The sequence below is a fragment of the Hemicordylus capensis genome, chromosome 14 (assembly GCF_027244095.1).
Source record: "Hemicordylus capensis ecotype Gifberg chromosome 14, rHemCap1.1.pri, whole genome shotgun sequence".
Lineage (NCBI taxonomy): Eukaryota > Metazoa > Chordata > Lepidosauria > Squamata > Cordylidae > Hemicordylus > Hemicordylus capensis.
Window position 1 is genome coordinate 7,226,237 of NC_069670.1, and position 27,997 is coordinate 7,254,233.

The following is a 27,997-nucleotide window of genomic DNA, read 5'->3' on the forward strand; positions in this document are numbered from 1 at the left end:
CAGATTTCTCTCCCCAATTGTTTTTTTTTCTTTGCAGACACGCTGGGCGAGGGAGCCCTTGGCGGACGTGGACATTCTGGAGCCCTTCAGTGTCTAGGTGGACCAGACACTGAAGCCAACTTCTCAAGGTCCTTCCCCTATGAAGATCTCATGTGGGCACTGTCAACATCATGGACGCCAGCCATAGGAAGCAGAAAATCTCCGCGGTAGGCCGGTGAGTGGCATCTTCTGAAGGATCCGGAGGCTGAAAGCTCTCCATCAAAAACCCTTCTCCAAGGACTGATGAGCCCAAAGCGGTCTCAAGGGAAGACAGAGAGAGGCCTTGAGTGTTGAGGGACGGAGTAGTCTAGACAGCCACACACATGTCACTCGCCATGAAAGCTCGAAAGGCGAAACGGAAGGGTGCGGCTAAGGATCGCGTCTTCGGGTGTGACTTAGTGGAGCATCTGCAGCTATCTGGCCTGGAAGGTAAGTGATTTCCTTTCAAAAGCTTGTGATGTCTTCACCGTCTCAAACAGGAAATGGCACAAGAGAGGCAGCCATCGAATCTGTTTATGATGTCTTGCCGGCTTCTTGCACAGGCTCCTGTTGGGCTTCTCGAGGGTCTCCATCATTTTCTTGGCGGGCTGAAATCGATCACAAAACTACCAGGGCTGTTATGAAACACACGAAGGGGGTTGGGCTGAAAGACCTCTTAAGGTCCCTTCCGAGTCTAAAATTCCACTACATCACAAAACTACCAGGGCCTTTATGGAGCATGAGCAGGGGATTGGAAAACCTCCAAGTCCAGCTGTAAAATTCTATGATGTGGTGTTATAAAACCTTCTTGCTTGTGGATCAGGGCTGGAATTTCTGAATTCTGCCCACCATGACATTTGCTTTCTGGGGGAAAAAAAGTTGGCATTTCTTCTCTTTTAAGAAAATGATTTGTTGGGAGCCATTAGGCCAGGGGTTCTAAAACTTGGGTTCCAAGATGTTGTTGGACTACAACTCCCATCATCCCATTATGGGAATTCTGGTCCAACATCTGGGAAGCTGTGTCTGAGAGCCCTTGTCCTGAGGGGGCGGGGTGGACCAGAGCTCTTCCAGCAGAGACTGGACAGCCCTCGGTTAGGAATGCTGTCACTCTGGATTTCCTGCATCATACAAGGGTTGGTCTAGATGGCCTCCAAAGGCCCCTTCCAACTCCAGCCATAGTCTGATGTATGTACATACATCGGACTGTATGCATGTATATGTTTTTGTGTGGAAAGTGTACGCTTTGTGGGAATTTTTACTGTTCATGTATTGAACGTAATGTGTGAATAACTGCACACATATGCAGTCAGGGGTGTAGCTATCACTGAGCGGATGGGTTCAAAGAATCTGGGGACCCCCAGCTCCTGAGTGGCCCCCCAGCTCCACCCCTCCCTATTTTCTTCATTATCTCCCTCACTCCGAGGGGCCGCTTGGGAGACAGGGGAACATGGGCCCCCTTTCCCCTAGCTACGCCCCTGATACTGATTATGTCTGCTGAACACAACATGTGCCGAGGCCTTCTATGAGATTATCTATCTATCTATCTATCTATCTATCTATCTATCTAAAAGATCCCTATGTCCCCATTTTTCATAAATGAATTCATGGCAGCTTTCAGCAAGATTAATTTTAAAAAACCAAAACATTTTTTATGACACTATTTGTATTAAAAACTGATTTGAGAAACCCAGATTCATGAAAAGCCACACAAGGCTGTGTCTATATTATAAGGTTATTACCATTTCATATCCGCTGATCGGTCATGGTGTTTGTTCCAATAGTTCTGAGAAGTGTTGTTTAAGGAAGGTGCTGAGAATTCTGTGCTAGAGATCCCGCCCGAGCTCCCCCTGACAGGACTACAGTTCCCTCGGGAGATCATGGTTTGACGAATAAGCCTCCCTGAGAGGACTACAGTTCCTAGGGGCGGAGTTATGACTGCTAAATCCCCCTGAAAGGACTACAGTTCCCTGGTCAGAGGGCTAAGCCAGTTTACGTGAACAGACTCAGTTCAGACATTACGTCAAATTGTGGTTTGGGCAAACCATTGTTAAGAAGGTGCACCACGGTTTAAGCTTCTAGCTGGAAACTTGCCTGCTATTCGTTCCCTGTGTGCTCAGGACTCTGCTATGTAAGTTCACGCCTGTCTCTTGAGTGCAGCAGCTCCTTGAGATCTGATACAAACCAAATCCACAGCATATGGGAGGGGATCCTGATGGTTTGTCTCCGCCCCTCACTCAATCTGCCATCTTTTTTCAAGATGGCAGCCAATCAAAGCGCACGCAACACTTGATGTTGGTTGCTGGATACAAACCAAATCCATCGTACATGGGAGAGGGTCCTCAGGGGCATCCAACTGCGGTGTTTGTTTTTTTGCTGATCTGCCATCTTTTTTCAAAATGGCAGCCACTAGGGATGTGCATGGATCGCGATTCGACACGCGATTCGGAACACTTCCTGAATCGGTGGTGCTCCTCCCAGCTATTTCCGTGGGCTAGTGGCACTCTCCTCCAGCTGATTTTATGTGAGGTCGGCACATATGTGGCCTCTGCGCATGCGTGGATGCCATGTGCGTGCCGGCGTCGCATAAGGACAGCTGGGGGAGAGCGCCACTAGCGCACGGAAATAGCTGGGAGGAGCACCACCGATTCAGGAAGTGGCGGTGAGCGCTGGAGGAGCAGGGATGCACTCACTCTCCATTTAAAGGGCCGGGGATGTGTTCCGAATTGCGTGTCGAATCGCAATTCATGCACCTCCCTAGCAGCCACTTAGAATATAGGCAACATCCCTTTGTAACTCTTGTGTTGATAGCTGAATGCAGACCAAATTCACAGCACATGGAGGGACTCTAAGGCCCAGCCGCCATTTTGGTTCAAAATGTTGTTTGGTATAGGCAACATCCCCTTGTAACTCTTGTGTTGGCCACCAGATACCAACCAAATTCACAGCACATGGGAGATTGTCCCAGGTGACCCCAAGTAATCTCCCCCACTCAATTTGCCATCTTGTTTCAAGATGGCAGCCATTCTAAATATTAACACCCCTTTGTAACTCTTGTGTGGACAGTCAGATACGAACCCATACTGAATCATGGAAGGAAAGCTGGTCTTGTGGTAGCAAGCGTGAATTGTCCCCTTTGCTAAGCATGGTCCACCCTGGTTTGCATTTGAATTGGAGAAGGTTCCAGATACCTCTCTAGCTTCTTCCAAGTTAGGGCCGAGAGAGACTCCTGCCTGTAACCTCGGAGAAGCCGCTGCCAGTCTGTGTAGACCAGGGGTTCTCACCATTGGGTCTCCAGATGTTATTGGACTCCAGCTCCCACAATCCCCTGCCCCAGTGGCCTTTGTTTGGGGATTATGGGAGTTGAAGTCCAATAGCATCGGGGACCCAACGTTGAGAATCCCTGGGGTGGACAATACTGAGTGAGATGGACCAAGGGTCTGCCTCAGTAGAAGACAGCTTCACAGCTCCTGGGAGGGGTCTTAGGGGATCCTAATGGAGGTATCTCTTTGTCAGTCCACCATATTGCTTCAAGATGGCAGCTGCTGAAATTATAGGCAACGCCTGTAAGCAATGGGGCACATACCAAATCCACAGCACGTGGCAAGGGTCCTAAGTAGGAGCCGTCATGTTAAAAGAAGCAGAAGGCCAGTGAAGCCGGAGAGTCGTTCTGCTGAAAACCCCTTGCTACAAGCCGTGGTTTGCTCTCCAGCTTCAACCCGTGGTGGGCTGGTGGTTCTGGCGTGCCAGTTTCTCGCGTCCAGTTCTTTGCAAACGCTGCAGGCCCTGACACCATGACAAGCCATGTCTTGGCGTCCCGTCCGAATGCAGCCAAGCATCTTGCTTTCTCCTGAGCACTTCAGACTGAGCGCTTCCTGCGACAGTTCACGGTTTCTGGGTCAGTGAGGATTTATTTTTTAAAGTGGCCACCTTCTGGAAGGTTGTAAAAGCCACAGCAGAACTGGGGGAGGCAGCCGGAAGTAAGAGGCGTCATTAAGAGAAGTCGTTTTGGTTGGGCAGGCTTTAATCTTTGTCTGAAAGATGGGAATGGCTGCTTTTTGATTTCTGCGACGGCTTCTTGTGGCATGCTCTGCCATTTACGCCTTGGTGTCGAAATATCCCTTGAGAATCTTTGGTTTCTGTTTGGAGAAGATTTGCAGGTTGGGAGCAAAGCAGAGATCCATTGCCGCCTTAGCTTAAGAACGACGACGACAACTGTTTATATACCACTTTTCAACAAGAGTTTCCAACACAGGTTTCCAAACTCTTTGGAAGCCCGGAACTTACCAGAGTCCCACCTTACAATCTATAAAATCATGACAGTGAGCATGTGCAGAGTGGGTATGTTTGGCCTGGAGAAGGGAGGATTAAAGGGGAAATTACGAGGAGAATATGCAAGACATGTGCATATATATATATATGCATGTCTTGTCTCTAGCGCCAATGTGCATAAATGCATGCGCATACGCATTCAGGCACTCTGCTGTGCCTAGCTTGTGAGCTGGAGGAGAGATGGTCTTGTGGTAGCAAGCCAAAATTGTCCCCTTTGCTAAGCAGGGTCTAGCCTGGTTTGCATTTGAATGGGAGGTGTGTGAGCACAGCACTGTATTCCCCTGAGGGGGCCACTCGGGGAAGAGCATCTGCCTGCTTGCAAGCAGAAGGTTCCAAGTCCCCTCCCTGGCAGCATCTCCAGATGGGGCCGAGAGAAACTCCTGCCTGCAGTCTTGGAGAAGCCGCTGCCAGTCTGGGTTGACAATTCTGAGCTAGATGGAGCAAGGGTCTGACTCGGTAGAAGGCAGCTTCCACTGTTCCTATGATTTTGAAGCTTAAATTTTCCTAGGGATATTTTAAACTATTGATAAAAGATGTCGGTCCATTTTTTGTAGTCTGGCTTTAACCCAACATGCATTGTTGGCTCTTGCTTTTCACTTCACTTGTCCTGTTTCGGGCCCCACATTTTATGAAGGATGTGGATGAACGGGAAAGGGTTCGGAAGAGTGCAGCCCAGGTGATAGAAGGTTTGGGAGGAAACCAAGCCCTGTGGGGAATAGCTGAAGGAGCTGGTATCACCCCAGGGAGAGAGGAGAGCCGTCTCCCAAAATCTGGAGGCTGGCAAGCAGAAGGAGGAGGGAAACCGTTTTCTGTTGCTCATGAAGGCAGGACTAGAATCCCCAGGTAGAAATGGAAAGAGAGCAGATTGAGGTGAGACATTAGAATGAATTTCCTGACTGAAGGAGCTGTTGGTCAGTGGAACCGTCTGCCTCATGCTCAGGAGGGTTTCCTTTCCAGGAGGTTTTCCAGCAGAGGCTGGGCGGCCATTGGCACAAGGGTTCCCAATCTGTGGTCAGCGGACCACTGCTGGTCCATGAAGGTGCTGCATGTGGTCTGTGGGGTGGAAAGACGAATCATGATCATGTAATAATATTAATATAATCTTGTGTGCTTGTTATGTATCATATTTGATGTTACCTTATTATTCATGATGCACATAGGAATATAGGGTGCTGCCATCTACTGAGTCAGACCCTTGGTCCATCTAGCTCAGTATTGTCTACCCAGACTGGCAGCGGCTTCTCCAAGGTTGCAGGCAGGAGTCTCTCTCTGCCCTATCTTGGAGATGCTGTCAGGGAGGGAACTTGGGACCTTCTGCATGCAAGCAGGCAGGTGCTCTTCCCAGAGCGACCCCATCCCCTCAGGGGGAATATCTCACAGTGCTCACACATCTAGTCTCCCATTCAAATGCAAACCAGGGCAGACCCTGCTTAGCACAGGGGACAAGTCATGCTTGCTGCCACCAGACCAGCTCAATTTGCTCTGTTTGTGAATGAGAATAATACATTGGAAATAGCTGCGTTTTTAATACCGCTTGCTATTGGCGTTGGACTGCCGTCAGCCCTAGGCTGTGCTAGAAAGGTTTAAAACGGCTTGCTTACGTGGTAGTCTGCAAAAAGCTTTCAGTGATGATGTCGTGGTCCGTTGAAAGGAAAAGTTTGGGAACTGTTCCTGTGATAGATTCCTGAGTAGGGATTTTGTGTCTCACCGCCATGATCCTTGGTTGCGCCCCCCCCCATAAGCATAGGGATCTTTGTTGCATCCTATGGATCCATTCACATGTTATGCTCAACACTTGTACGAGTTTACAGTATATACAGGTACAGTTATTCGCATGGGATGCTGAACACAGGCACAGAAATGCCCTTCCCTCTACCGTGCCTCTGCAGGGCCTGTATCCAGGTTTTAACGATAAACTCAGGTACACTCATTCACACAAACACATGTACACTCGTCCAGCATCATGTCTGAGCCGGGCGAGGGAGTGAGGCCTTGGAGGCAGAAGCCAGCCAGCACCCCGTGGAGAAGTCCACCTTGCTCTCCACGAGGTTGCTGAGACGGGGCGAGCTTCCGGAGCGGAGAGCGGCCAGCTTAGCTGGGCGTGTGCAGCGTCGTGTGCGAGGCACAACGGAAGTTGGCTGCCGGGGGCAGCCCAGAGCAGCCTCGGAGCGGCAGCAAGAAGGGGAGGGGGGGCCGGCGGGCTTGGCTTCCTTATTTGCCCCGCTTGGGTGGTTGCGTCAACTAGACAATTGAGCAAGCCGGAGGAAACAGCGTGAGCAACACAGAACTTCTCCAAACACACTCCTGAGGTGCATGCCTTACTCTGCATCTGTCATGGGGATGCTGTCTACCGAGTCAGGCCCTTGGTCCATCTCGCTCAGCATTGTCAACCCAGACTGGCAGCGGCTTCTCCAAGGTGGCAGGCAGGAATCTCTCTCAGTCCTATCTTGGAGATGCTGCCAGGGAGGGGACTTGGAACCTTCTTGCTCTTCCCAGAGCGGCCTCATCCCCTAAGGGAGCATCTTACAGTGCTGACACGTCTCCCATTCAGATGCAAGCCAGGGTGGACCCTGCTTAGCTAAGGGGTCGATTCATGCTTGCTACCACAAGACCAGCTCTCCTGTTGTGATGGACGAGAGACAATCTGCATTTGCTGGTTCCTGTTCCTGGCAAAGCCCCATTCAGAGGTGCACCTCGGTAATTTTGGAGCCTGGACCTAAAGGCCTTTAGGAAGATGGGAACATAGGCAGCTGCCTTCTACTGAGTCAGACCCTGGGTCCATCTCGCTCAGTATTGTCTACACAGACTGGCAGCGGCTTCTCCAAGGCTGCAGGCAGGAATCTCTCTCAGCCCGATCTTGGAGATGCTGCCAGGCAGGGAACCGGGGACCTCTTGCATGCATGCAGACAAATGCTCTTCCCAGAGCGGCTCCATCCCCTCAGGGGAACCTCTTACAGGGCTCACACATGTCTCCCATTCAAATGCAAACCAGAAGAGATTATGCTTAGCAAAGGGGACAATTCATGTTTGCTAGCAGAAGACACCCCTACCTCCTTGGCTACAAATTAAGCATCATCCCCCTACACACACACACACACACACACACACACACACACACACACACACACACACAGACACTTGCAATCCGAAGGACCATCAAAGTCTTGGTGGTTTAATTTGGTGGCTGCAAGGTCGTTGCAAGGTTGATGAATATTTTGTTTATTTGTTGTTAAATTTCTATACCGCCGTTCATTCAAACGATCCCAAGGCGCTTTACAAAACATTTAAAACAATATACGACTATAAACGTTATACATTTAAAAGGTTAAATTGGAATATAAACATACAAATCTAATTTAAAGTTTTAAAAACATGCACAACAGGACCGTCAAAGACACAGCAAGCCTTCCCAGACAGCAGGCTTTACTACAGATGTGAAGTTGCAAAACAACAACAACACAAAAGCATTTTGAAAAAAACAAAAAGCATTTTTTCCCCAAAAAAAGCATTTTGAAGTTGCAAAAAAAAACCACCCAAAAACCCCAAAGCAGGCTTTACTGTGGATTTGAAGTTGCAAAAAAAGAGAAAAAGATGCAACAACTGAATTTTTTTTTTACTCCAGATCTAAGTCAGGCTACGCCAGTCCCTTGCAGAGACTTTGGGGTAAATTTGTCAGATATGTGAACACACACCTCCCTTCCGGAGGAGACGCGGGCTCAAAGTTGGGTGTGGAAAACTTCCTGGAGAGCGTTCCAAAGCCAGGGGGCCATCACTGGAAAGGCCCCGTCCCATCATGTGCAAAGGCATCATCTCATACTGTGCGGGAGGAGGCAATGGTCAACCCCTCCTGTATTCTACCAAGGACAACCGCGGGGCTCTGTGGGCGGCAGGAATCGACACCGACTCGAGGGCACAACTTTACTTTACTTTACCATCTCAGGGGATGAATCGGGGGTGGACGGTCCAAAGTGCGGACGGTCCAAAGTGCGGACGGTCCAAAGTGCGGACGGTCCAAAGTGCGGACGGGTCCAAAGAACCCGGCCACCACTCCCTGTGGATCTGGCCCTTCCAACCTAGCCACGCCCCCTGTGTCCGACATCCGACACAGGGGTCAAGGCCATATGCAGAAACGGGGCCGCACCGTGGCCCCGTATGTGAGATGCGTCAGCCAGAACGTCTCTCTCTCTGGTTCCCGAGGCAGGGAAAGGCGCTCCCAGCCGGGCAGAAACACCTTGCGAACGGGGTTGCGTGGCTCTGTTTCTGCAGATGGCCCTGCCAGTCAGTGTAGACAATGCTGAACTAGATGGACCAAGGGTCGGACTCAGGATAAGGCAGCTGCCTCTGTTTACAGGGCTGTTTACCAGCCCTGTTGTGAACTGCCTCCTTAAGAGGCAAACCCAGGCGGCCTCAGGACGGGACTGGGCATGTGAGCGAACAGGAGGAAGCCGGGTTTTTTGTTTGCAGCGGCGGCTTGCGTGAGCGGCCGGGCACTTACGGTGTCCTCCATCCCAGCCACCGAACAAAGCAGGCTTGCACGGAAGCCCGGAGGGATGAGCTGCCATCCGCTCGGGAGAGGCATCCCGCCGTTCTGGTTCTCTCCATCTCCCGAAAACGGGCCGGGGAAGAATGCCTCTTGAGTAAGAGGGCCTCCTGTCCTGACACGCCGTAATCCCAGCCTCGGAGAGAAGTGTGTGGGCGACAGCCAGAGTTTACACAGCTTTTTCGGGAAAACGTTCAGGGAAGGGTGCTCAGGAGGCTTGTAATGAGCACAAGGAGATGGTATCTGCCGGCGAGATGCTGCCCCGGGCCCCGCTGTGCTGTGTGTGCAACCAGAGGGCGGCCGGCGGAAGCAAATCCCCTGCCCGGACCTTGCCAGCTCTCCTTGGCACGCACACCTCAGATCGTGGCAAGTCAGTTCCGTCAACGGGGTGGAGTGAAGGAACTTGCCGACTCCTAGGAAACGCAGGACTCCCAACGCTGCACGAAGGCGGATAGGAAGCTGCCATATACTGAGTCAGACCCTTGGTCCATCTCGCTCAGGATTGTCTACCCAGACTGGCAGCGGCTTCTCCAAGGTTGCAGGCAGGAATCTCTCTCAGCTCTATCTTGGAGATGCTGCCAGGGAGGGAACTGGGACCCTTCTGCATGCAAGCCGGCAGGTGCTCTTCACACAGCGGCCCCCTCCCCTAAGGGGGAATACCTTAAGGTGTTCACACACATAGTCTCCCATTCAAATGCAAACCAGGGCAGGCCTGGAAGCTGCTGCCAGCCTGTGTAGGCCATCCTGAGCTAGTTGGACCAAGGGTCTGATTCGGTATGAGGCACTTTCCTATGCTCCTTACAAAAGAAGCAATTCAGAAGAGCACTGGAGGCCAAATTCACTTACATACATGCATCTGTTATTGTTGGCCATGATAGCTGAGCCTCCATGTTCAGAGGCAGTCTATCTCTGGGTACCAACTGATGGGAGGAAACGGTGCAGGGAAGGGTTTTGGCTTCCGGGGCCTGCCGGTGGCTCTTCTCGACTGGAAGGGCCCGTATTCTGACCGAGCAGGGCTCTTCTGGGATTCTGCATCCAAGCACGGCTGCCTCCCCGCCACAGGCCCTGTACGGACGCTTCAGCTCTCCGCCCTGCTTTGCGTGGTTGTGTTTCACTTCCTGTCCCTGGTTTGTAAATGAAATCACCCGGGGAGGCACTCCACCCAGATCGCGGCCTGTGTGTGTGTGTGAGAGAGAGAAATATCATTTAAAAATAAAAATAAAAAATCCTTGATATCCTAACATCAGCAAACTCTCCTTTCTTTTGCGGTTCAAACTATGGCGTGCTAATTACACCCCGGTAATCCTGATTCCTTTCCTCTCCCCCCCCCAAAAAAAAACTATCACACATGGGTGAAACTCCAACTCACCTGGCTACATGCCATATTCCCTAGTTGGCCAACCTGGGACACTCTAGCTGTGGCTGGACTCTCATCATGCCCTGCTGCGGAGGCTTTTGCAGCCGGGGGGGTGATGGGAGTTGTAGTCTGGCCGCAGCCTCCGGTTGGCCGCCCCTGCCTTGTTTTATTGACTCCGAAATACCTTGTCTTCCTCCAACCAAAAAGACGAGGGGTTGGTGGTTCTTGGGGTTAGAAATGGGCCCTGGAAGCGTTGATAATGGAGTGTTTCATCTTCTGCTAATTCAGTCAGGAGTTTGATCTGGCAGCTGCAGGACATGAATGGGCAGACTGCACCATGCCTTAGCGTCCATGCGCCTGCCATTTAAAAACGCATGTGCGCTAAGGTCAAGATGCCTCCCACTCAGAGTTGGTGGTTGGAATATCTGAGAACGAAAGATGCGGTGCGTTGAATTGGGGACCTTCGGTCTGCCCTGTGGACGCTTTCCCACAGAGCTACGGCCCGCCTGCTTTCCTGTCCGGCTGAGTGTGGCACCCTGTCGCCGGGACAGACTCCGTCCTGTTTGGGGCTAAGTCTCTTGCTGGTTTTCCAGTCCCCCAGGTCCTGAAGAGCTGCACGGATTTTGTGGAGCATCATGGGATTGTGGACGGCATCTACCGGCTCTCGGGGGTCTCTTCAAACATCCAGAAACTAAGGTAAAATCTGGCAGAGGGGAGCAATTTGGCGGCCTGAAGAGATCAGTCATGTTCCATCTCCTCTTTTCTCTTGGGTTCCACCTCATTTCTCGTGACGTGCAACGAACCTGTGGAACTCACTGCCACAGGGTACAAAGATGGGAGCACTGCTCTGCTCAGAGGGCTTTCAGAAAGGATTAAACCAATCCATGCAGAAGGTTTTTTAAAAAGTAGTTTTAGAGTCTTTATTTCTATTTTAAATTGTTTTAATTGGTTTAATGTTTTTAATTGTTTGTATCATTGCAAGCCACCCGGAGATTTTCTTCTGAATGGTCTGTGTGGTTGGATTGTTCACCACCTTGGCAGTGTTAATAAGCTGTCTCGGAGTGGGTTATCTCAGGGAGTGCCACACAGATCTGGCCAGGTTTTAAGAGATGCTTCAGAATCTCTGCCCTTAGCACTAGCTGTTGGTTTCAACTGCTTGACTCTTTGGCCTTTATACCGATTTTATTGCTTGATCTGTTTTAGTGTTCTGCTATTTTTGCAAGCCTCCCTGGGCAGGATTACATCGGAGGGGTGGGATATAGATGTTTTTAATACATTCAATTCAATTAAATTATTAAAATAAAATAAATCAAAATAAATTTTATTGATTAAAATTAATAAAATAAAATAAAATAAAATTAAAAACACGGCATGCAGATTTCTTTCTTTATTTTCTGATCTCTTTATTTATTTTCTGATTTCTTTATTTATTTTCTGATTTATTTTAATTTAATATTTAAGGTCAGGGCTACACACCAGGTTGGCCTTCCAGCTGTTTTTGGAATATGCTCCCTCCCCATCTCTGGCAACTTTTAAAAAGTCCTTAAAGACTTATATTCTCCCACCACCCTACCCAAGCCTTTTAACTGGACTGTGGTTTTAAATTGTTTTACGGTTCTCATTTTTGATCTGTTGGATGTTGTTATAAACCACCCAGAGCCAGAGGTTTGGGCAGTCTACAAATCTGATTAATCAATCAAACCAATCATCCCCAGCCACAGTGGCCAATAATCACTTCGATGCAGGTAGTATGTCAATATCCGTCATCTTCAGGGATGATGGGAGTTGTAGTCCAACGTCGGCAGGTGGGCCAAAGAGGAACTGCCCTGCCATCGATGCAGTGTGGCGCTTGAATGAGGGGAGACAGGGAGGGAAGAAAACTTCTCTGTAGGTGTCCCAAAGAGACACCTGGCTGTCCCTTGTTGGAAACAGGATACTGGACTAAATGTGGTTTGAGTCTGATCCAACAGGGCAATGTTAGGGTCTTATGGAGAAGAGGGCTATTGGCAGTTATTAGCCATGAGGATGAGGAGAAGAAAGCCTCCTTAGACAGAGGAAGTCCACCTCTGAATCGCAGTTGCTGGGTGGGGCAGGGGGCAGGCACTCGAGGCGAGCGGTTAGTACTGTTAGAAATCGAGGGCAGGGCTGGATAGAGGCTCACTCTAACCCAGCAAGGCAATCCTTATATTACATCAGCAAAATGGAACCTCTGTGTTCAGCTGCAGTCTACCTGTTGGCTTTGTGCCCGGATAGATCTCTTTGTGGACAAATGATGCAAGGGAGGTGTGTGTGTGTGTGTGGGGGTCTCCTCGTGTTCCGTGCCCCCCACCCGCCTCACTCCCTTTGCCTCCTCTGCTTCCGCCCTCGTCCTGGTCCTTAGGCAGGAGTTTGATAGCGAACGCAACCCGGAACTCAACCGAGACGTCTACCTCCAGGACATCCACTGCGTGAGCTCCCTCTGCAAGGCCTACTTCCGAGAGCTGCCCAACCCGCTCCTCACCTATCAGCTCTATGACAAATTTGCGGTGAGTCCGGCCGGCCGGCGGGGTTGCCCTCCCGGCTAGCCCTGCTCAGCTATGGGGACAAGTCATCCTTACTGCTACAAGATGACAGCTCTTAGGAACAGAGGAAGCTGCCATAGACTGAGTCAGACCCTTGCTTCATCTCGCTCAGTGTTGTCTTCACAGACTGGCAGCGGCTTCTCCAAGGGCGCAGGAGTCTCTCTCGGCCCTGTCTTGGAGGTGCCTCCAGGGAGGGGGCCTGGGAGGACCTCTTACAGAACTCAGATGTCAGTCTCCCATCCAAATGCAAGCCAGGGCAGACCCTGCTTAGCAAAGGACACGCTTGTCCCCACAAGACCAGCTCTCCTCCCATTACGCAATCATGTGAATGTTTGAAACCACCCTGAGCCATTTTGGAAGGGCGGTATACAAATCAATCAATCAATCAATCAATCAATCCAACCCACAATGAGCATCTATCCTTCCAGATGGTACCAACCACCCCAGATGACTCAGAGCAGGCCCTACCTGCAAAGGCAGATGACACATTTTCTCTGAGCATCCACAGGTCTGCTGAATTTTCGCCGAATTGCAGGACTGCAGGGTTAAGCAGGTAACTCCCCACCTGTGGCCCTCTAGATGTTGCTGGACGACAACTCCCATCATCCCCAGCGGCAAGGATGATGGGAATTGTAGTTCAGCAACATCTGGATGCTCACTAGGGGGGCCTCTGCCCTAGGTGTTCCAGGGTTTCTCGGGTACTGAAGGGGACTCCACCCAAAAAGACCGGCGGTTGGTTCTCCTCAACTGGAAATGGCTATCAGGATTTCCTGTTCGGGCGGTAGGCTTCTCCTCTGGCTCTCACCTCCCAGTCCTTGCTCCTGACCGGACCTCCCCGATCCAACCCTTGGCTTGATCTCCAGCCTCCCACTTGATGCTTGCCCACAGTTCAGCTCTGACGGATATGGGTCTGGTTCACACAACCGTTTGAATCTAGGTTTAATGGGGGTTACCGACTTCAGCGTGATGGGGTGAACCCACGCCAGGGTGGTTTATGGCCCGAGATGAATCTGAGATCCCGACCTGGGCCTGGGTTCACACCATCACGCCGATGTGGGTCACCCACATTAAACCTAGATTCAAACGGTTGTGTGGACGAGGCCACTCGGCTGCACGTGATGCCCAACGATACCGGATTTGAGCATTTGGGACTTGAGGTGGGGGAAGCAGGACTGGGGCGGAGTTTTGCAGGTATCGTGGTCAGCTTTTCCTCCCTCCCTCTCTCAGGATGCTGTAGCCATCCAGATGGAAGAGGGCCGGCTGGTGAAGATCAAAGAAGTGCTGAAGGAACTCCCGTCACCACACTACAGGTACCTGCAAGGGGCGGAAACAAGCCACCATGGCTTCCATACATTCACAACTTATAGGAAGCTGCCATATACTGAGTCAGACCATTGGTCTATCCAGCTCAGTATTGTCTACCCAGACTGGCAGCAGCTTCTCCATGGTTGCAGGCCAGAATCTCTCTCAGCCCTATCTTGGAGATCCAGGGAGGGAACTGGGAACCTTCTGCCTGCAAACACACAGATGTTCTTCCCAGAGAGGCCCCATCCCCTAAGGGGAAGATATTTGCTCAACAGGTAGTCTCCCATTCAAATGCAAAGCAGGGCGGACCCTGCTTAGCAAAAGGGACAAATCATGCTTGCTACCACAAGACCAGCTCTCCGAGTCAATGGCTCATGTCCTTTTGTGATGTGCATTTTATCTTGATCTTTGGTCTAGGTTGATTCAGCCCTTACGTTAGAAAAATTCCAGGTCACCGGGATGAATTTTATGTTCTGTATCTGTCAATCGATAAAGATTCTAACGTCACCATCAAGTAGCAGAACTCTGTTTTTTTAGCCACGAGGGCTTGTTGTACCTTGGGTAGCGCCTTCATAATGTTGTTTGTATTGGTCTAGGATTTTAGAAGTAGCATATGTGACTTTTTAAAGTATTGAGTATTTTAGTACTGTTGTTTTGTCATTTTACTAATTGGCCCCCTGTTTATTATTGATCACTTGTTCTGTATATTCTGGTCTATGACTAAACTTAAGCAAAGTTGTTTATATACCTATATGATCTGTGTCTTGAGATACGTTGTGTTTGTGGTGTATTTATGCAAGGGATATTACTTATTCGTCGGTCAGTTTCTGTTTCAACCCTTTGCAAGTGGAGGATGGGGCTTTTGCAGAGTAAAGGCATACACAGAATCCTAGAGCCAGAAGGGATCTCAGAGGCCATCTGGTCCACCCCCCCTGCTCAATGCAGGGATCAGCATCCCTGGCCAGGGGTGTAGCAAGGTTGGAGTGGGCCCAGAGACAATATTTTAAAATGGGGGCCCCCTCACTGAAGCTTAGTTCATGAAGTAAAGAAAAACGAGGCTGAAGAGTGGTAACAAAAAGCATAGTTCTATATATGCTTTTGTCATTTATTTTTAAAAAATAACACCTATGTGCCACAATAGAACATCATCCTAAATTATTTTTCAAAAGGTTTTGTCAATTGTGGACGATGCAAGCCAGTGTGGTGTAGTGGTTAGAGTGCTGGACTAGGACTGGGGAGACCCGAGTTCAAATCCCCATTCGGCCATGAAACTAGCTGGATGACTCTGGGCCAGTCACTTCTCTCTCAGCCTAACCTACTTCACAGGGTTGTTGTGAAAGAGAAACTCAAGGATGTAGTACACCGCTCTGGGCTCCTTGGAGGAAGAGCGGGATATAAATGTAATAATAATAATAATTATTATTATTATTATTTAATGGTACTAGAGAAAGACATGCTGTTCTGGTCGCTCACATCCATTTTGGAGGATGAATACAACTGAAGGGGTGCGTGGCTGGGGGAGTCAGTCATGTGACTTGCCCCGGGGGGGGCCAAGGCAGTGGGCCCCCAGACAACTGTCTCCCCTTGCCCTGTGATAGGTACGCCCCTTGTCCCTGGCTGTTCTGCTTCTGTTGGTCAAACTCCAGTGAAGGGAAGCCTCTTGCAAGGCACACAAGGGCAAAGATCTTGGGCAAAGGTAGATCTTGTATTCTGCCCCTTGTCAACTGGCCGTCAGAACAGAATGGCGTGAAACAAGGGCGGAGAAGCGGAGGCCGTGTCCAGGTTGCCTCTCTGGACTCTGCCGTCTGTGTCTCTGGCTCTCCAGCCTGACTCATCTTGGCAGCCCTTGAGAGAGTCTTTTCCCCTCCCCTGATAGGACCTTGGAGTTCCTGATGAGGCATCTGGTCCACATGGCCTCTTACAGCCCCCAGACCAACATGCACGTACGGAACCTGGCCATCGTCTGGGCGCCCAACCTGCTCAGGTGAGCTTTTCACAGGGCACTTCTCTGAGGGGCTCCGGATTTAGGCTGGTGGAGGGTCGCTGCTGGGCCACATGGCGTCATGGAGGACAGAGAAACACAGGATCGTAGGAAGCCGCCTTCTACTGAGTCAAGCCCTTGGTCCACCTGGCTCAGTATTGTCTACCCAGGCTGGCAGCAGCAGGAGTCTCTCCCAGCCCTACTTGGAGATGCTGCCAGGGAGGGAACCTGGAACCTTCTGCATGCAAGCAGGACGGCACTCTTCCACTGAGCTATAGCCCCATCTCCTTAGGGGAAGACTGAGCAGGAAAGGACCTGCTTACCCCCCCTGAGTTTCCCCCCTTCCCTTCTCAGGTCCAAGGACATCGAGGCCTCCGGTTTCAACGGCACAGCAGCCTTCATGGAAGTCCGGATCCAGTCGATCGTGGTGGAGTTTATCCTGACCCACGTGGAGCAGCTTTTTGGAGATGCTCCTCTCTGCGGTAAGTTCTCTTGTGCCTTCATTGTGTCAGGGGGAGGGGAGGAGGGCTGGCGGCTTGTGGCAGCAAGCATGCGTTGTCCTGTTTGCTAAGCAGGGTCTACCCTGGCTTGCATTTGGATGGGAGACTGCATGTGTGAGCCCTGTGAGATATTCCCCTGAAGGGGGGTGGTTGCAATTCCCTTCCAGTCCCCGCCATTCAACAATACGATGAATATTTATATACTGCTTTTCAACAAAAGTTCCCAAAGCAGTTTACATATATATGAATGAATTAATGAATACACACACACACCCCTTTAAAAAAACCCAATCCAATGACTTCTAAATAGGAAGGATCTTTAGGTTGAGAATAAAGGCAAAGGCAAAGTGTGCCATCAAGTTGATTCTGACTCCTGGTGACCACAGAGCCCTGTGGTTGTCTTGGGTAGAATACAGGAGGGGTTGACCATAGCCTCCTCCTGCGCAGTATGAGATGATGATGCCTTTCAGCATCTTCCTAGATCGCTGCTGTCTGATATAGGAGTTTCCCATAGTCTGGGGAACACACCAGCGGGGATTTGAACCAGCCATTGGAGTGAATGTTGATACGATCATTTTCCTCTGCAGGAGCCACCCGGGAATCAATCAGGAAATCCCTCCTCCTCATGGGATCGCCAGCCGCCCTGCTCGATGAGAAATATTGCTTTTCCTACAACGTCCCAGCGATGCTGAACCAGGGGGACGGCCCGCCCCAGATGCGCCCGTACCACACCATCATCGAGCTCAACGACAGCAAGTATGGCCCCTTCCTTCCCTTTCTTTCCCACTCGATTCCGTTATGAATCTGGAGGTCCTAGTAGCAAAGGACCAGGTTGGGTGCGATCCGTTGTCTCTTTCTTCCCTCTGTGTGGGGGGGCGAGGATGGGGAGGTAAGAGTCTGTGCGAGATTTAGGCACCAGCTGAGTCGGCTCCAGATTAGGGCCTCGCATTATGAGGGGCCTCTGGATTCCAAGACCATGACTAGATTTCGGGTTTGACATAAGTGGTTGAAAAATAAAATGCATTGATCTCTACACACAATACCTTTAAGTGTTTATATACAGGTCTAACAGTATTACATATATGGTTTCTTGGATTCTTGATGTATTTTCCTGGACTATAACGCTCAGCGTCCCCCATGGCAATTGCAGCAGGGGGTGATGGGAGTTGTAGTCCAATAATAGTTGGAGAGCCTCTGGTTTTTCCCCTCATGTGAGCCCACCCATGTGGATTTAGTCCTATGGAGGGGCAGTGAGCTAGCTTCTCAGGCCAGCCCGAGGCATTTTGGCACATGACGACATTACGGTGCCCCCCATTCCTGCCCTATACTGGTCCCACCTTCCCAGCTGGCTGTTCCTGCCTGGAGCATCAACTCTTTGCTGCTGGATTAGTGGTTATATCCAGTCATGGAAGAGGGAGAGAGGAAATGGAAGAGGAGATGCAGAGGGGAGAGAGTTCTGCCCATAGAGTTGGGCTAGAGTGGCACTGCCCATAGAGTTGGGCTAGAGTGGCACTGCCCATAGAGTTGGGCTAGAGTGGCACTGCCCATAGAGTTGGGCTAGAGTGGCACTGCCCATAGAGTTGGGCTAGAGTGGCACCGCCCATAGAGTTGGGCAAGCTACACTGGTGCTGAAGACTCCGTGGTGCTTCTGGTGGCAGCAGAGATGGGTGAGCTCCAGTCGGCCGCACTGCCGGATTTGCTGTCTGAGGCCACTGGCTTCACCCTGCTGCATTGGGAGGCCCTGATCCATAGTGGGAGAAGGTCAAAGAGATGTCCAGCCAAGTTGAGGAGAAGCTGCAGCCGATGGCTATGGCCAGGAGTAGATGGGTGATTCTCCATAGAGAATCTCCATAGATTCTCCATGGAGCCACAACATGAGCCAGTGTGGTGCAGTGGTTAGAGTGTTGGACTAGGTCCGGAGAGATCCAAGTTCAAATCCCCATTCAGCCATTAGACGCATTGGGTCACTCTGGGCCAGGCGCTTCTCTCGTAGCCTAACCTACCTCACAGGGTTGTTGTGAGGATGCACATAACCATGCACACCACTCTGGGCTCCTTGGAGGAAGAGCGGGATACAAATGTAAAAATGAAAACACTACCGGCAGTGTGGCCCAAAATGGTCCTCCAAACTCGGACTGAGTCAGCTTGTGAGGAAGGGCTTGCTCATGACTATGAAAGTGGGGAGAGAGAAACAGGAAGTGGGCATGATTTGGAGAGTTGCCCAGGGCAAGATGGAGGAGGAACTGCCTTTGGAGCTTCTCTCAAAGTCAGGGGAAGCCCTGTGTGGAGGAGGAGGAGGAGGAGAGCTTGGGTGGGAGCCCACAGTCGTCCTCTCTTTCTGAGGCCTTGGTTGGGGAGGTCTGGAAGGAGAGTGAGAAGGGTGGAGCAGCACAAGAGGCATGGCTCTGCACAATTTCTAATCTCAGTTCCCCTTTTTCATAGAAGAAAAGGCTCCCTTAAGGCAAAGAAATGGAGGTCGATCTTCAACCTCGGCCGATCCGGCAACGACTCCAAGCGCAAGTCGAACAAGGAGGACAAGGGTAAGAGGAGAGGATGTTGGCCGTTGCCAGGCACGCAACATGAGCATGCACAAGAACTGCACGACTGTCCGTGCAGTGGCTGTAGACTACAGGACCTTGGGTGCAGTGCGACTGCGGGCCATGCACACAGACATGCCTGCGAGTTATGAAGAAAGTAGGAACTTCTTACAGCTATTTCCACAACTGCTTTTCTCAACCACAGACGGGCCAAAGGCTGCACCACAGTGTTGCTACTCTTGGGGATTCGTTGCAGAAGCAAGGGCTTTAAGACTCAGATGTGGTGGCTCAATCTCACCTCTCTTTTCCAGATGACAAAGTGTCCAAGATGCGGCTGCGGCCGGCCAAAAGCATGGATTCCCTCAGCTCTGTGCCGTGCATTAGTGACGTGTGCATTAGTGACGGTAGGTGGGGAGACGTCTCTCTGGGGGACTCCTTGAAATTCACGGCACACTGATGCTAGTCCTCCTGGAGCATAGAGTTGGAGGAGGTAGAAGGGCTGAGTCTGGCTTTTTGGCTTTTCTTGGGTTGTGGCCCCCAGATTCTGTATGACAAAGTGGTGCATTTAGAGACATGCCAACGAAACATTCCCCTCAAAGAAGTTTTCTCTCCAGATAACGGGTTTTGCTCCAGACAGGTCTGTCGCAGGTAGGGTTGCCATATTCAGGCTTCATGAATCTGGGTGGCCTAATCTGCATATTATTCAAATTATGCGGCAACTAATTTATGCGGCAAGGTCTTTGCTATGCAAGATTTGGTCTCCTTTGAATATGAGAGGGCACATTTTTGTGCTTTATTTACTAACTAGCACCCTTTCTGGACTATTACTATTATTTTATTTTATTTGTAGCTTTTAAATCCTGCCTCTCGGGGCAGCTTACAAGCAAGAAATAAAACCCCCAAACTCAAGATAAACGGCAATAAAAACCCTACATCATCATAAGACGCACTAAAATTTTAATGTAGACTGCCCTGAGCCGTTTTTGGAAGGGCGGTGTATAAATCAAATCAATCAATCAGCCAATCAACAAATAAATAAATACAATCAAGTAAAAGACAGAGAAGATCATAATATAAGTCATACCAAACTAGATGACACCGGAAGCCCAATTATAGCCAGTCTTTAAAAGCGTCTTTTAAAAGTAAGGATTTTAGATTATTTTAATTTCATTTCATTTCATTTATGGTTTTTAAAAATAGTTTTTAAAACTAGGCAAGGAGGACTATGACTTATCTACCACTTTTTCAAAGTTCTCAAAGCAGTTCACATAGTAAGTAAGTAAATAAACCAAATGGCTCCCTGTCCCCAAAGGGCTCACAATCTAAAAAAACCCAGAAGGTAGACACCGGCAGCAGCCACTGGAGGGATGCTGTGCTGGGGACGGAGAGGGCCAGCTGCTCTCTCCCTGTTAAACAGAAGAGAAACACCATTTTAAAAGATGCCTCTTTGCTCAGTTAGCAGGGGTTATTATTGACCCCTAACCTGGCTAATAAAGGAAGTGGCATTAGCTAACCTCAAACTATTAATGCTACCGGAAGGTTGTCCATTCCAGAGGGTTGGAGCACGAATCGGGTGAGGTCCCTTTGGGTCTCTTTTTGAAGCGTATCTTTCCTTCGGGCACAGATGAGCCCCATCTGGGAAGGAAGATGTCCCAGAAGCAGCTTCTCCTGTGCCGTGAGAGTTTTGACGGACCCGCTTCGCTGGACAGCAGTTTCCTGGAGTCCGACGAGTATCCCGAGAAGATCAAAGCCGAAGAACGGCAGGGCGAATCGGAGGGCGAAGCCACGGCCAAGTCGGAGCCGACCACCCCGAAACCCAGCAGGTCTAGCATTACCGGGGTGGCCCCTCCGGGCCGGTCCCCCAAGACGGGACGGAGCCGGGCGGAGAAGTGTGTGGGGGTCCACATCTCGGGGCCTTTCAGCGTCACCGTCCCATTCCACATCACCTCCAACCTCACACTGTCCCGCCTGACCCGGGGACTAGAGTGCCCCGCCCTGAACCACTGTACTTTGGAGAAGGAGATGGCCGAGAGGGGCGCTGATGCCAAAGAGGAGGGCGAGGTTTCTAAGCAGGAAGAAGGCGTGTCGGATCCAATGGCCACCAACAAGGAAGATCCGACAGGTACGTCCGTCAGGTTTCCCCGTTTGAGCCATCTGAGAGCCTTTTGATAATTAAACTCAGTCATCCCCCCTCTGCCCCAAGAATGATGATGTATGTTTTAAAAAGTCTCTGATATTATAATACAGTCATCCCCTGCCAACCGCGAGGGTTCCGTTTGGGGAAGGCCTTGCAGTTGGCGAATTCGTGGTAGACGAGCCTTTGAAATCAATGGCAAACAGGGGTTTAGGGGAACTGCGGTTGCGAAAAGACCACAAAATACAGTTTAAAAATAGGAAAAAATCACCTCCTGAGCCCCAGAAATCACCTCCTGACCCCTGGAAATTTCAAAAAAACCACCCACCCAAATTGCTCCCAAATCTCGCCAGACTGCGGCTACTTGGGTCGTGGTTCACGAGACCTGCCACAATTTTCCAGCTGTGTCTACCTAAAACCACGATTGGGAAACCCGCGGTCGGTGAGGGATGTCTGTACTGTATTTACCTGAATCCAAGACTAGGGATGTGCACAAACCGTGGTTCGAGCGCATTTCGGGAAATGTGAAACTGGATGAAAAAGGGGACCAGGTGCTGACCGGCTTTCTGCCACCCCGTGAAGATTTCTGCTGGGGTGGCGCGTGTCCCAAACAACCCCCACACGGCGCCAGCAGGCACATGGAGTCCGCACATGGCAAGCACCTTTTTCTTAAAGTTCTCGGTCCCGTTTCCCAAAGAGTGCTCGAAATGTGGTTCGCGCACATCGCTGTCCAAGACTAGTTTTCCTCCAAGTTTTTTGATCTTAGAAATCAAGAGGCCATCTTAAATTCAGAGTCCTGTTCCTTTCAAGGACATGCAGGTATAACCTGTGTTTAACTTCTACTTTTAAGGGGAGGGGGTGTCGTCTTAAATCCAGAGTCCTCTTCTAAGTCGTCTTCCTTGGAGACCTCCAAGAGAGCCTTAAAAGACCCATCTTTTCAGCCTGGCTTTTAATGAGATCTAGTTTTAGTTTTAATCTGGTTTAAATGTTGGTTTTTAATTTTAATGGTTTTATTATGTGTGTTTGATTTTAGTGGCCTTGAGCCACCTTAGGAAGGGCAGTATATAAAGCAAACAAACAAATAACTACGTCCAGGTTGGGCTGGGATCCTCCTCTGATAGGGTCTCTTCAGAGTCAGCGTCCAGGTGAAGCCCACTCCGACCTATTCTGCTCTTCTTCCAAGGCCATTAGAGAAGCCATTCCTTCACTTGACCTGGGCTCTGTAAATCCGTTTGCAGTCGCACTGTTAACATTTTCTGCCCAGGTGTGGCTGTGGGGCTGACAAATGCCCAAAGTGTGACTCCTCAAGGAGCTAGTCCCTGCCGTGTTGACCTGCAACCACGATGTCCTTTTTCTGGGTTTTAGAAGCAGATGCAAGCCTGGAGTACTTGCTTGACTTGGAGAAGAACCAGATGTCCATGGAGGTCCAGGATTCCTTCTCATTCCTTGACAGTCAGGACGCCTGGCTGGGTGAGAGCCTAGATTGCGATCAGCCCTGGAAGAACCACCACCCAGACCCCTCAGGAGGGGAAGTGGATGGTTTCCCATTCCCGGAAGACGAGATGGGGAGTGGATTCATGAATGAGATGATAGGAGGCGGGATGCAGGTGAGTTTCAGAGCTGTGCTGGGGGAAAGAAACTGATGTCAGGGGTCCTCAGACTTGGGTCTCCATTGTGGCTGTAGTCATAGGAACATAGGAAGCTGCCATATACTGAGTCAGACCCTTGGTCCATCTAGCTTAGTATTGTCTCTACACAGACTGGCAGCGGCTTCTCCAAGGAAGGCTCCAGGCAGGAATCTCTCTCAGCCCTATCTTGGAGTTGCCAGGGAGGGAACTTGGGACCTAGACGCTCTTCCCCGAGTGGCCCCATCCCCTGAGGGGAATCTCTTACAGTGCTCATACAGGTGGTCTCCCATTCATACGCAAACCAAGATGGGCCCTGCTTAGCAGAGGGGGCAATTCATGCTTCCTACCAGACGAACCACGTTTGTGGACCCCTAATTTAGAGTATCTTGGGGTTCAATGGTCCCTCCTATCGGCTGCATGAAGAGAAGGTACCATTTGAAGATGGATTTGTACAAGAGTTTTTCCTTATTGTGAACGTGTTTTCATATTTGTTGTGTGCATGTTTTATGTTTCTTTCTATTTTTAACCTACCTTCCAGTAGGCTTAGGAGAGCACCCAGCATTTTGTGTGTGTGTGTGTGTGTGTGTGTGTGTGTATCCGTGTGTCTGGGTCCCACTCTCAACTTTGCAATGCCTGGACCAATATGAACCTAATCTGGACACACAGGGACACTTCAAACGCATAGTGTGTGATGATATCATCTATCACGATTCAAGATGGCGGACGCATGAACGTTTGAGGCACAAGTGGGCTAACTTGTGAACTGCTTAACCAATTTGGACCAAATTTAGTCCCGTTGTATGGTTAGTGGGAGGAAAGTTAGCAGATTAGTTCTTACTAGAACTTGTTAAAATATAGAGTAGCAACCAAGGGTAATAGTGAGAAAGAATTAAGCTTGTATTTGGGCTCAAATATTATCTGGATTAAAGCTCTTTCTTTCCTTCCTTCTAGCTGGAAATGCCTTCTGGTCTCCCACCGCTGGCTTATTTGTCCATTGAGGAGTGCATGAATGAACAGTCGGATGAGGAAGACGACCAGTATTACCTAGCTACGGGATGCTTGGAAGTTGACGCCCCCAAAGAGGTCGACTCCGAAGAAGTCTTTGTGAGCGCTTTTGACGATCTCAGCCCATTAGCTACTGAACTGCGGCATCTTTCAGAGCTTGATGATCTACCCCCTCCCCCCAGCATCTTGGAAGACCAACCCTTCAGCCTGGCCATAGGGTTCTCTTCTGGGGGCCCAAGTGTCTCTCATCAGTGGCAGGCAAGTCCAGAGCCCCTCCCAGGCAGCCTTTCAGCGCACGACCCAGGATTCGCCGATTCGTCTCTGGATCCAGATTTCACCAACCCGTCTGAGGAAGAGGAGAGGGTCTCCTTGAGCTCCGGAAGCCTGGAAAAGGTTCTGGAGGATGATGCCAAGATCACAGATTTGCCGTGGATCGAAGATGCAGATGTGGGAGGTAGAGACCCCAACCCGCAGGTGGGGTCCTTGCTGCACGAAGAATGCCCTGGCGATGGCGTGCCAGAAGAAAACCACCGAAGATCTCTGGATCTGGAGGGTGAAAAGCATAGCACTCAACCCAGCCCTGAACGGCAACCACACGCTTGGAGTGCATCAGAAACGGAGCAGGGACTCTGGCCGCCTTGTGACTCCAGCCTAGACGCTGATGGGCTTACACTGGAGGTTGCTGGAATCTGTGACGAAAATGTGGGCTGGGGGCTCCCAATCCAGGAGGCAGATCAGCTACAGAGTGGAAAGGACGACCATCAGCCTCCGCCAGCAGAAGCCCCTTCGACACAAAGAGATCCCACTTTGCTAGGAGCTGACCTGGAGGTTTCCCCTTTGCTCGGCAGGAGCTCAGAAGCAGCCTTTTGTGAGGACTTCCTTGTGCCTCCTCCCTTACTTGGGGTGAGTTCTGGCCCTCCAGACCTCCCATGGCCAGAGAGTGGGCTGGAGTCTGACGGATGGTCACTCCCCGGATCGCCTCCTCAGAGCTGCCCGGCAAGCCCTCTGCAGAAACCTCCACGTGCCCCAGTGGCCAAAGCTCCAGGCGCCTCCAAGCACAGCATCTCCGACGGGAGCGTCCACATGCAGCTGGCCTCCAGCACCACCCGCATCCAGCAGGCGAGATCCTTTCCAGTGGTGCCTCCAAAACCCCAGTTCGCCAAGATCCCTCCTTGCTTAACGCCAAAAACGCCCACCGAGGAAGCTTCGGTCTCATGGCCTGACCCACCTGCCCTAGAGGAGAACTGTGGGAACGGGACGCAGGAGGGGCTGGACGAGGGCTCTGCACGCAGGGCCCCTCACCCCGTTGTCCTGGACACGTGCCGCGGCGCCGCGGAGAGCAACGAACCCGCAGCCGTACTTCCGGCACCTTCCGAGACGCCCGCCTCTCCAGATAGCTGCGGTTGCAACCCGGATGTTCTCCAGAAACAGCGAAATTCCATGCCGGTGAGTTTAGAAAGATATGGCAGAGATGGCGACGGCAGAGGAGACGCGGCCCCCAAGCCCCCGTGCTCCCCGCGGGATAAATACGGCCCTCGGTCCAAGAGCACGGACTTCAGCGGAGACTACCTCCGATACGTGAAGTCCTTTTCGCCAGAGAGTTTCGATCAAGGCGGTGGCAGCCGCCTCAAGAGCGGCGAGGGGAACGGCGAATCCCCACAGAAGCCGGACAGGCACAGCACGGAGAGCAGTGGGGCAGCCCCCGCCAAGCAGAGGCGCTCCAGCTGGCGGAATGGGGGCAGCATGTCGTTCGACGAGGCCGTGGCCTTGGCCAAAGAGAGGCAGGCGTCCCAGGTCCCCATGCGGAGGATGCAGACCTACTGCTGTGGAGACGCGGAGGTGCCACGGAGCCCCCCCAGAGCGGAGAAGCCTCCCCCTCACCCCAAGCCTGCTCTGAAGCCCCTGGGACATCGGCTCCTGAGGCCTCTGAGTTGCATAGGCCCGGCCGCATCCCCGGAAACCCTCGTGTCAGGCAATCCGCTTCGTGCTCAAGCGTCGTCCGAGGCGGGCCGAGACGGCCAACTGCCGCCCAGCCAGGAAATGGCATCTTTTCCTCATGATCCCCCACCGAGGAGCAGGCTGAGTTTGCCAAAGATAGGACGACGCTTGTCGCTCTCCGAAGAGCTGTCTGGCTTGGTGCCCCAAGAGCAGAGGTGACTGGAGTTGGGGGTCAAAGCCCGGCCTCGGCAGCCACGCCTGACTCCAAGATGGGTGGACGCCCGTCACGCCTGCCGCTGCTTTGCACTGAAAGAGGTTCTTCTTGCCCTCCCCTGATTCACTCCCCCACCACCCCACCGTCGTTCTGATTAATGGATACCGTAGCGGGTTCCGTCTCACGTTCTTCTGGATCGTATCTTCTCCAGAGCCGTTCTGTTTGGTTGCAGAGAACCCTGAAGGAAAGAAGCAGAGAGCTTTTCCATCTCCCTCCAGTTAAGCTTTCCTTTTTGAAACCCATATAATTTCCTGGAAAGGCACACACACAGAAATGGAACAATTTAACACTGAACCCAAGAGGGTCTTTGTATCCCTTAGGATCTAAAATGGTTTGTGGCCATGCGGCCCCCAGGAATGGCAGAACCGTGTCTGCTTAGAGGGAAAAGCCAGCTATTTGGGTTAGTGCTCTCTGTACCACGGGCAGGATCCTAAATGAGGCCTAGGCTGCAGTCGGTCCTATCCACACTTATTTCAAGATGAAGTCCTGTTGAAAAACAATAAAAATGCACAGGAGGAAGCATACTTAGGGTGGGGGTGTAAGCATCCAGAACCTTTCAGAAGTAGTAGCAGTTACAGAGCAAAATATCTGTATTTACCCAAATACAAGACGGTTTTGGATTTAGGGCGAGCCCCTTAAAAATAGAGGATAAACACAGGTCGTACCTATATTTACCCAAAAGGAACAGTCTGAATCTAAGACGACCCACAGACTTCTAACATCAAAGAACTTGGGAACACCTGGGTAAATACAGGTAGGTCCCCCCCCCCATGGAAAGCAAATGTCTGTGCTGTAGGTTGGTAATGGGGGACCCAGACCTTGCTGTCATGCCCCACGACTCTGTTGGGGGGCGCCAGGGTGGATGGGATTCAAGATTTTTGACACTTTTTGTTTTAATAAGGGATTTAAATGTGTTTTTAAAAACTTGATTCTTATCCACCCCTAATTGCGCATTTGAAAGCAAACAAAGAAAGAAGGCTTCTCAGCATTTTCAAAGCAAATTCCTTTGGAATTTGCATTGCTAAAGCAAATCTCTCCTGCAGCCTTCTCTTGGTGTATTGGTGGCACTTGACTCTCCAGATGGTTTGCCAAGAAATTTAAAGGTAAAGTGTGTCCTCATGTCAGTTTCAACTCCTGGCGCCCACAGAGCCCTGTGGTTGTCTTTGGTAGAATACAGGAGGGGTTTCCCATGGCCTCCTCCCATGCAGTAAGAGATGATGCCTTTCAGCATCTTCCTATATCGCTGCTGCCCGAAAGCAACCTTCTGATTGTTAGTCAATCATTTCCTTGCTGGGACTGACAAAAGGAAGTACTTTTTCACACAACGCATAATTAACCTATGGAACTTTCTGCCACAAGATGTGGTGACGGCCAACAGCCTGGATGGCTCTAAGAGGGGTTTAGATAAATTCATAGAGGACAGGTTTATCAATGGCTACTAGTCTGAGGGCTATAGGCCACCTCCAGCCTCAGAGACAGGATGCCTCTGAATCCCAGTTGCAGGGGAGCAACCGCAGAAAACGGCATGCCCTCACCTCTTACCTGTGGGCTTCCCAGGGGCATCTGGTGGGCCACTGTGTGAAACAAGATGCCTTGGGCCTGATCCGGCAGACTCTTCTTAGATGATTGTTGAGTCCAAAGCAAAAGATCCATCACTATAAAATCCAAGGGAAAGTGTTGTGGTATGTAGGGGAAAGGCAGTGGAGTTGAATCAGGAATATGAACACTTAAATGAGACAGATATTATGTACAGAGAGGCATGTGCAGTCTGCCTTCAGTGCTCTTGCTGCTGGCCAAGGCGGCCTGCATCAGTGAATGGATTAACCAAAAACACCACAATCACCACTGTAAAACTGGGCGGGGGGGATAATAAAAATAGTTTGCAGTACG

The 27,997-nt window shown here is 50.8% G+C and overlaps 1 protein-coding gene across 1 annotated transcript; it reads left to right on the top strand.

Annotated features, from left to right (window-relative positions):
• On the top strand, positions 1-27,995 carry ARHGAP30 (Rho GTPase activating protein 30). The gene is made up of 12 exons (XM_053278682.1): positions 1-468; positions 10,838-10,940; positions 12,625-12,769; positions 14,033-14,115; positions 15,987-16,094; positions 16,446-16,573; positions 17,179-17,347; positions 19,034-19,131; positions 19,440-19,532; positions 20,753-21,250; positions 22,628-22,869; positions 23,842-27,995. The coding sequence occupies exons 1-12, from the start codon at positions 363-365 to the stop codon at positions 26,050-26,052; spliced, it is 3,984 nt and encodes a 1,327-aa protein (XP_053134657.1). The 5' UTR covers positions 1-362; the 3' UTR covers positions 26,053-27,995.
• Positions 27,996-27,997: the final 2 nt, after the last annotated feature.

Excerpts from the sequence above, each read along its gene's own strand:
- ARHGAP30 (XM_053278682.1), top strand. The coding sequence starts at position 363 with ATGTCACTCGCCATGAAAGCTCGAAAGGCGAAACGGAAGGGTGCGGCT. Across the intron at positions 19,132-19,439 it reads GTCGAACAAGGAGGACAAGG|ATGACAAAGTGTCCAAGATG; the intron begins GTAAGAGGAGAG and ends TCTCTTTTCCAG. Across the intron at positions 21,251-22,627 it reads CAACAAGGAAGATCCGACAG|AAGCAGATGCAAGCCTGGAG; the intron begins GTACGTCCGTCA and ends TCTGGGTTTTAG.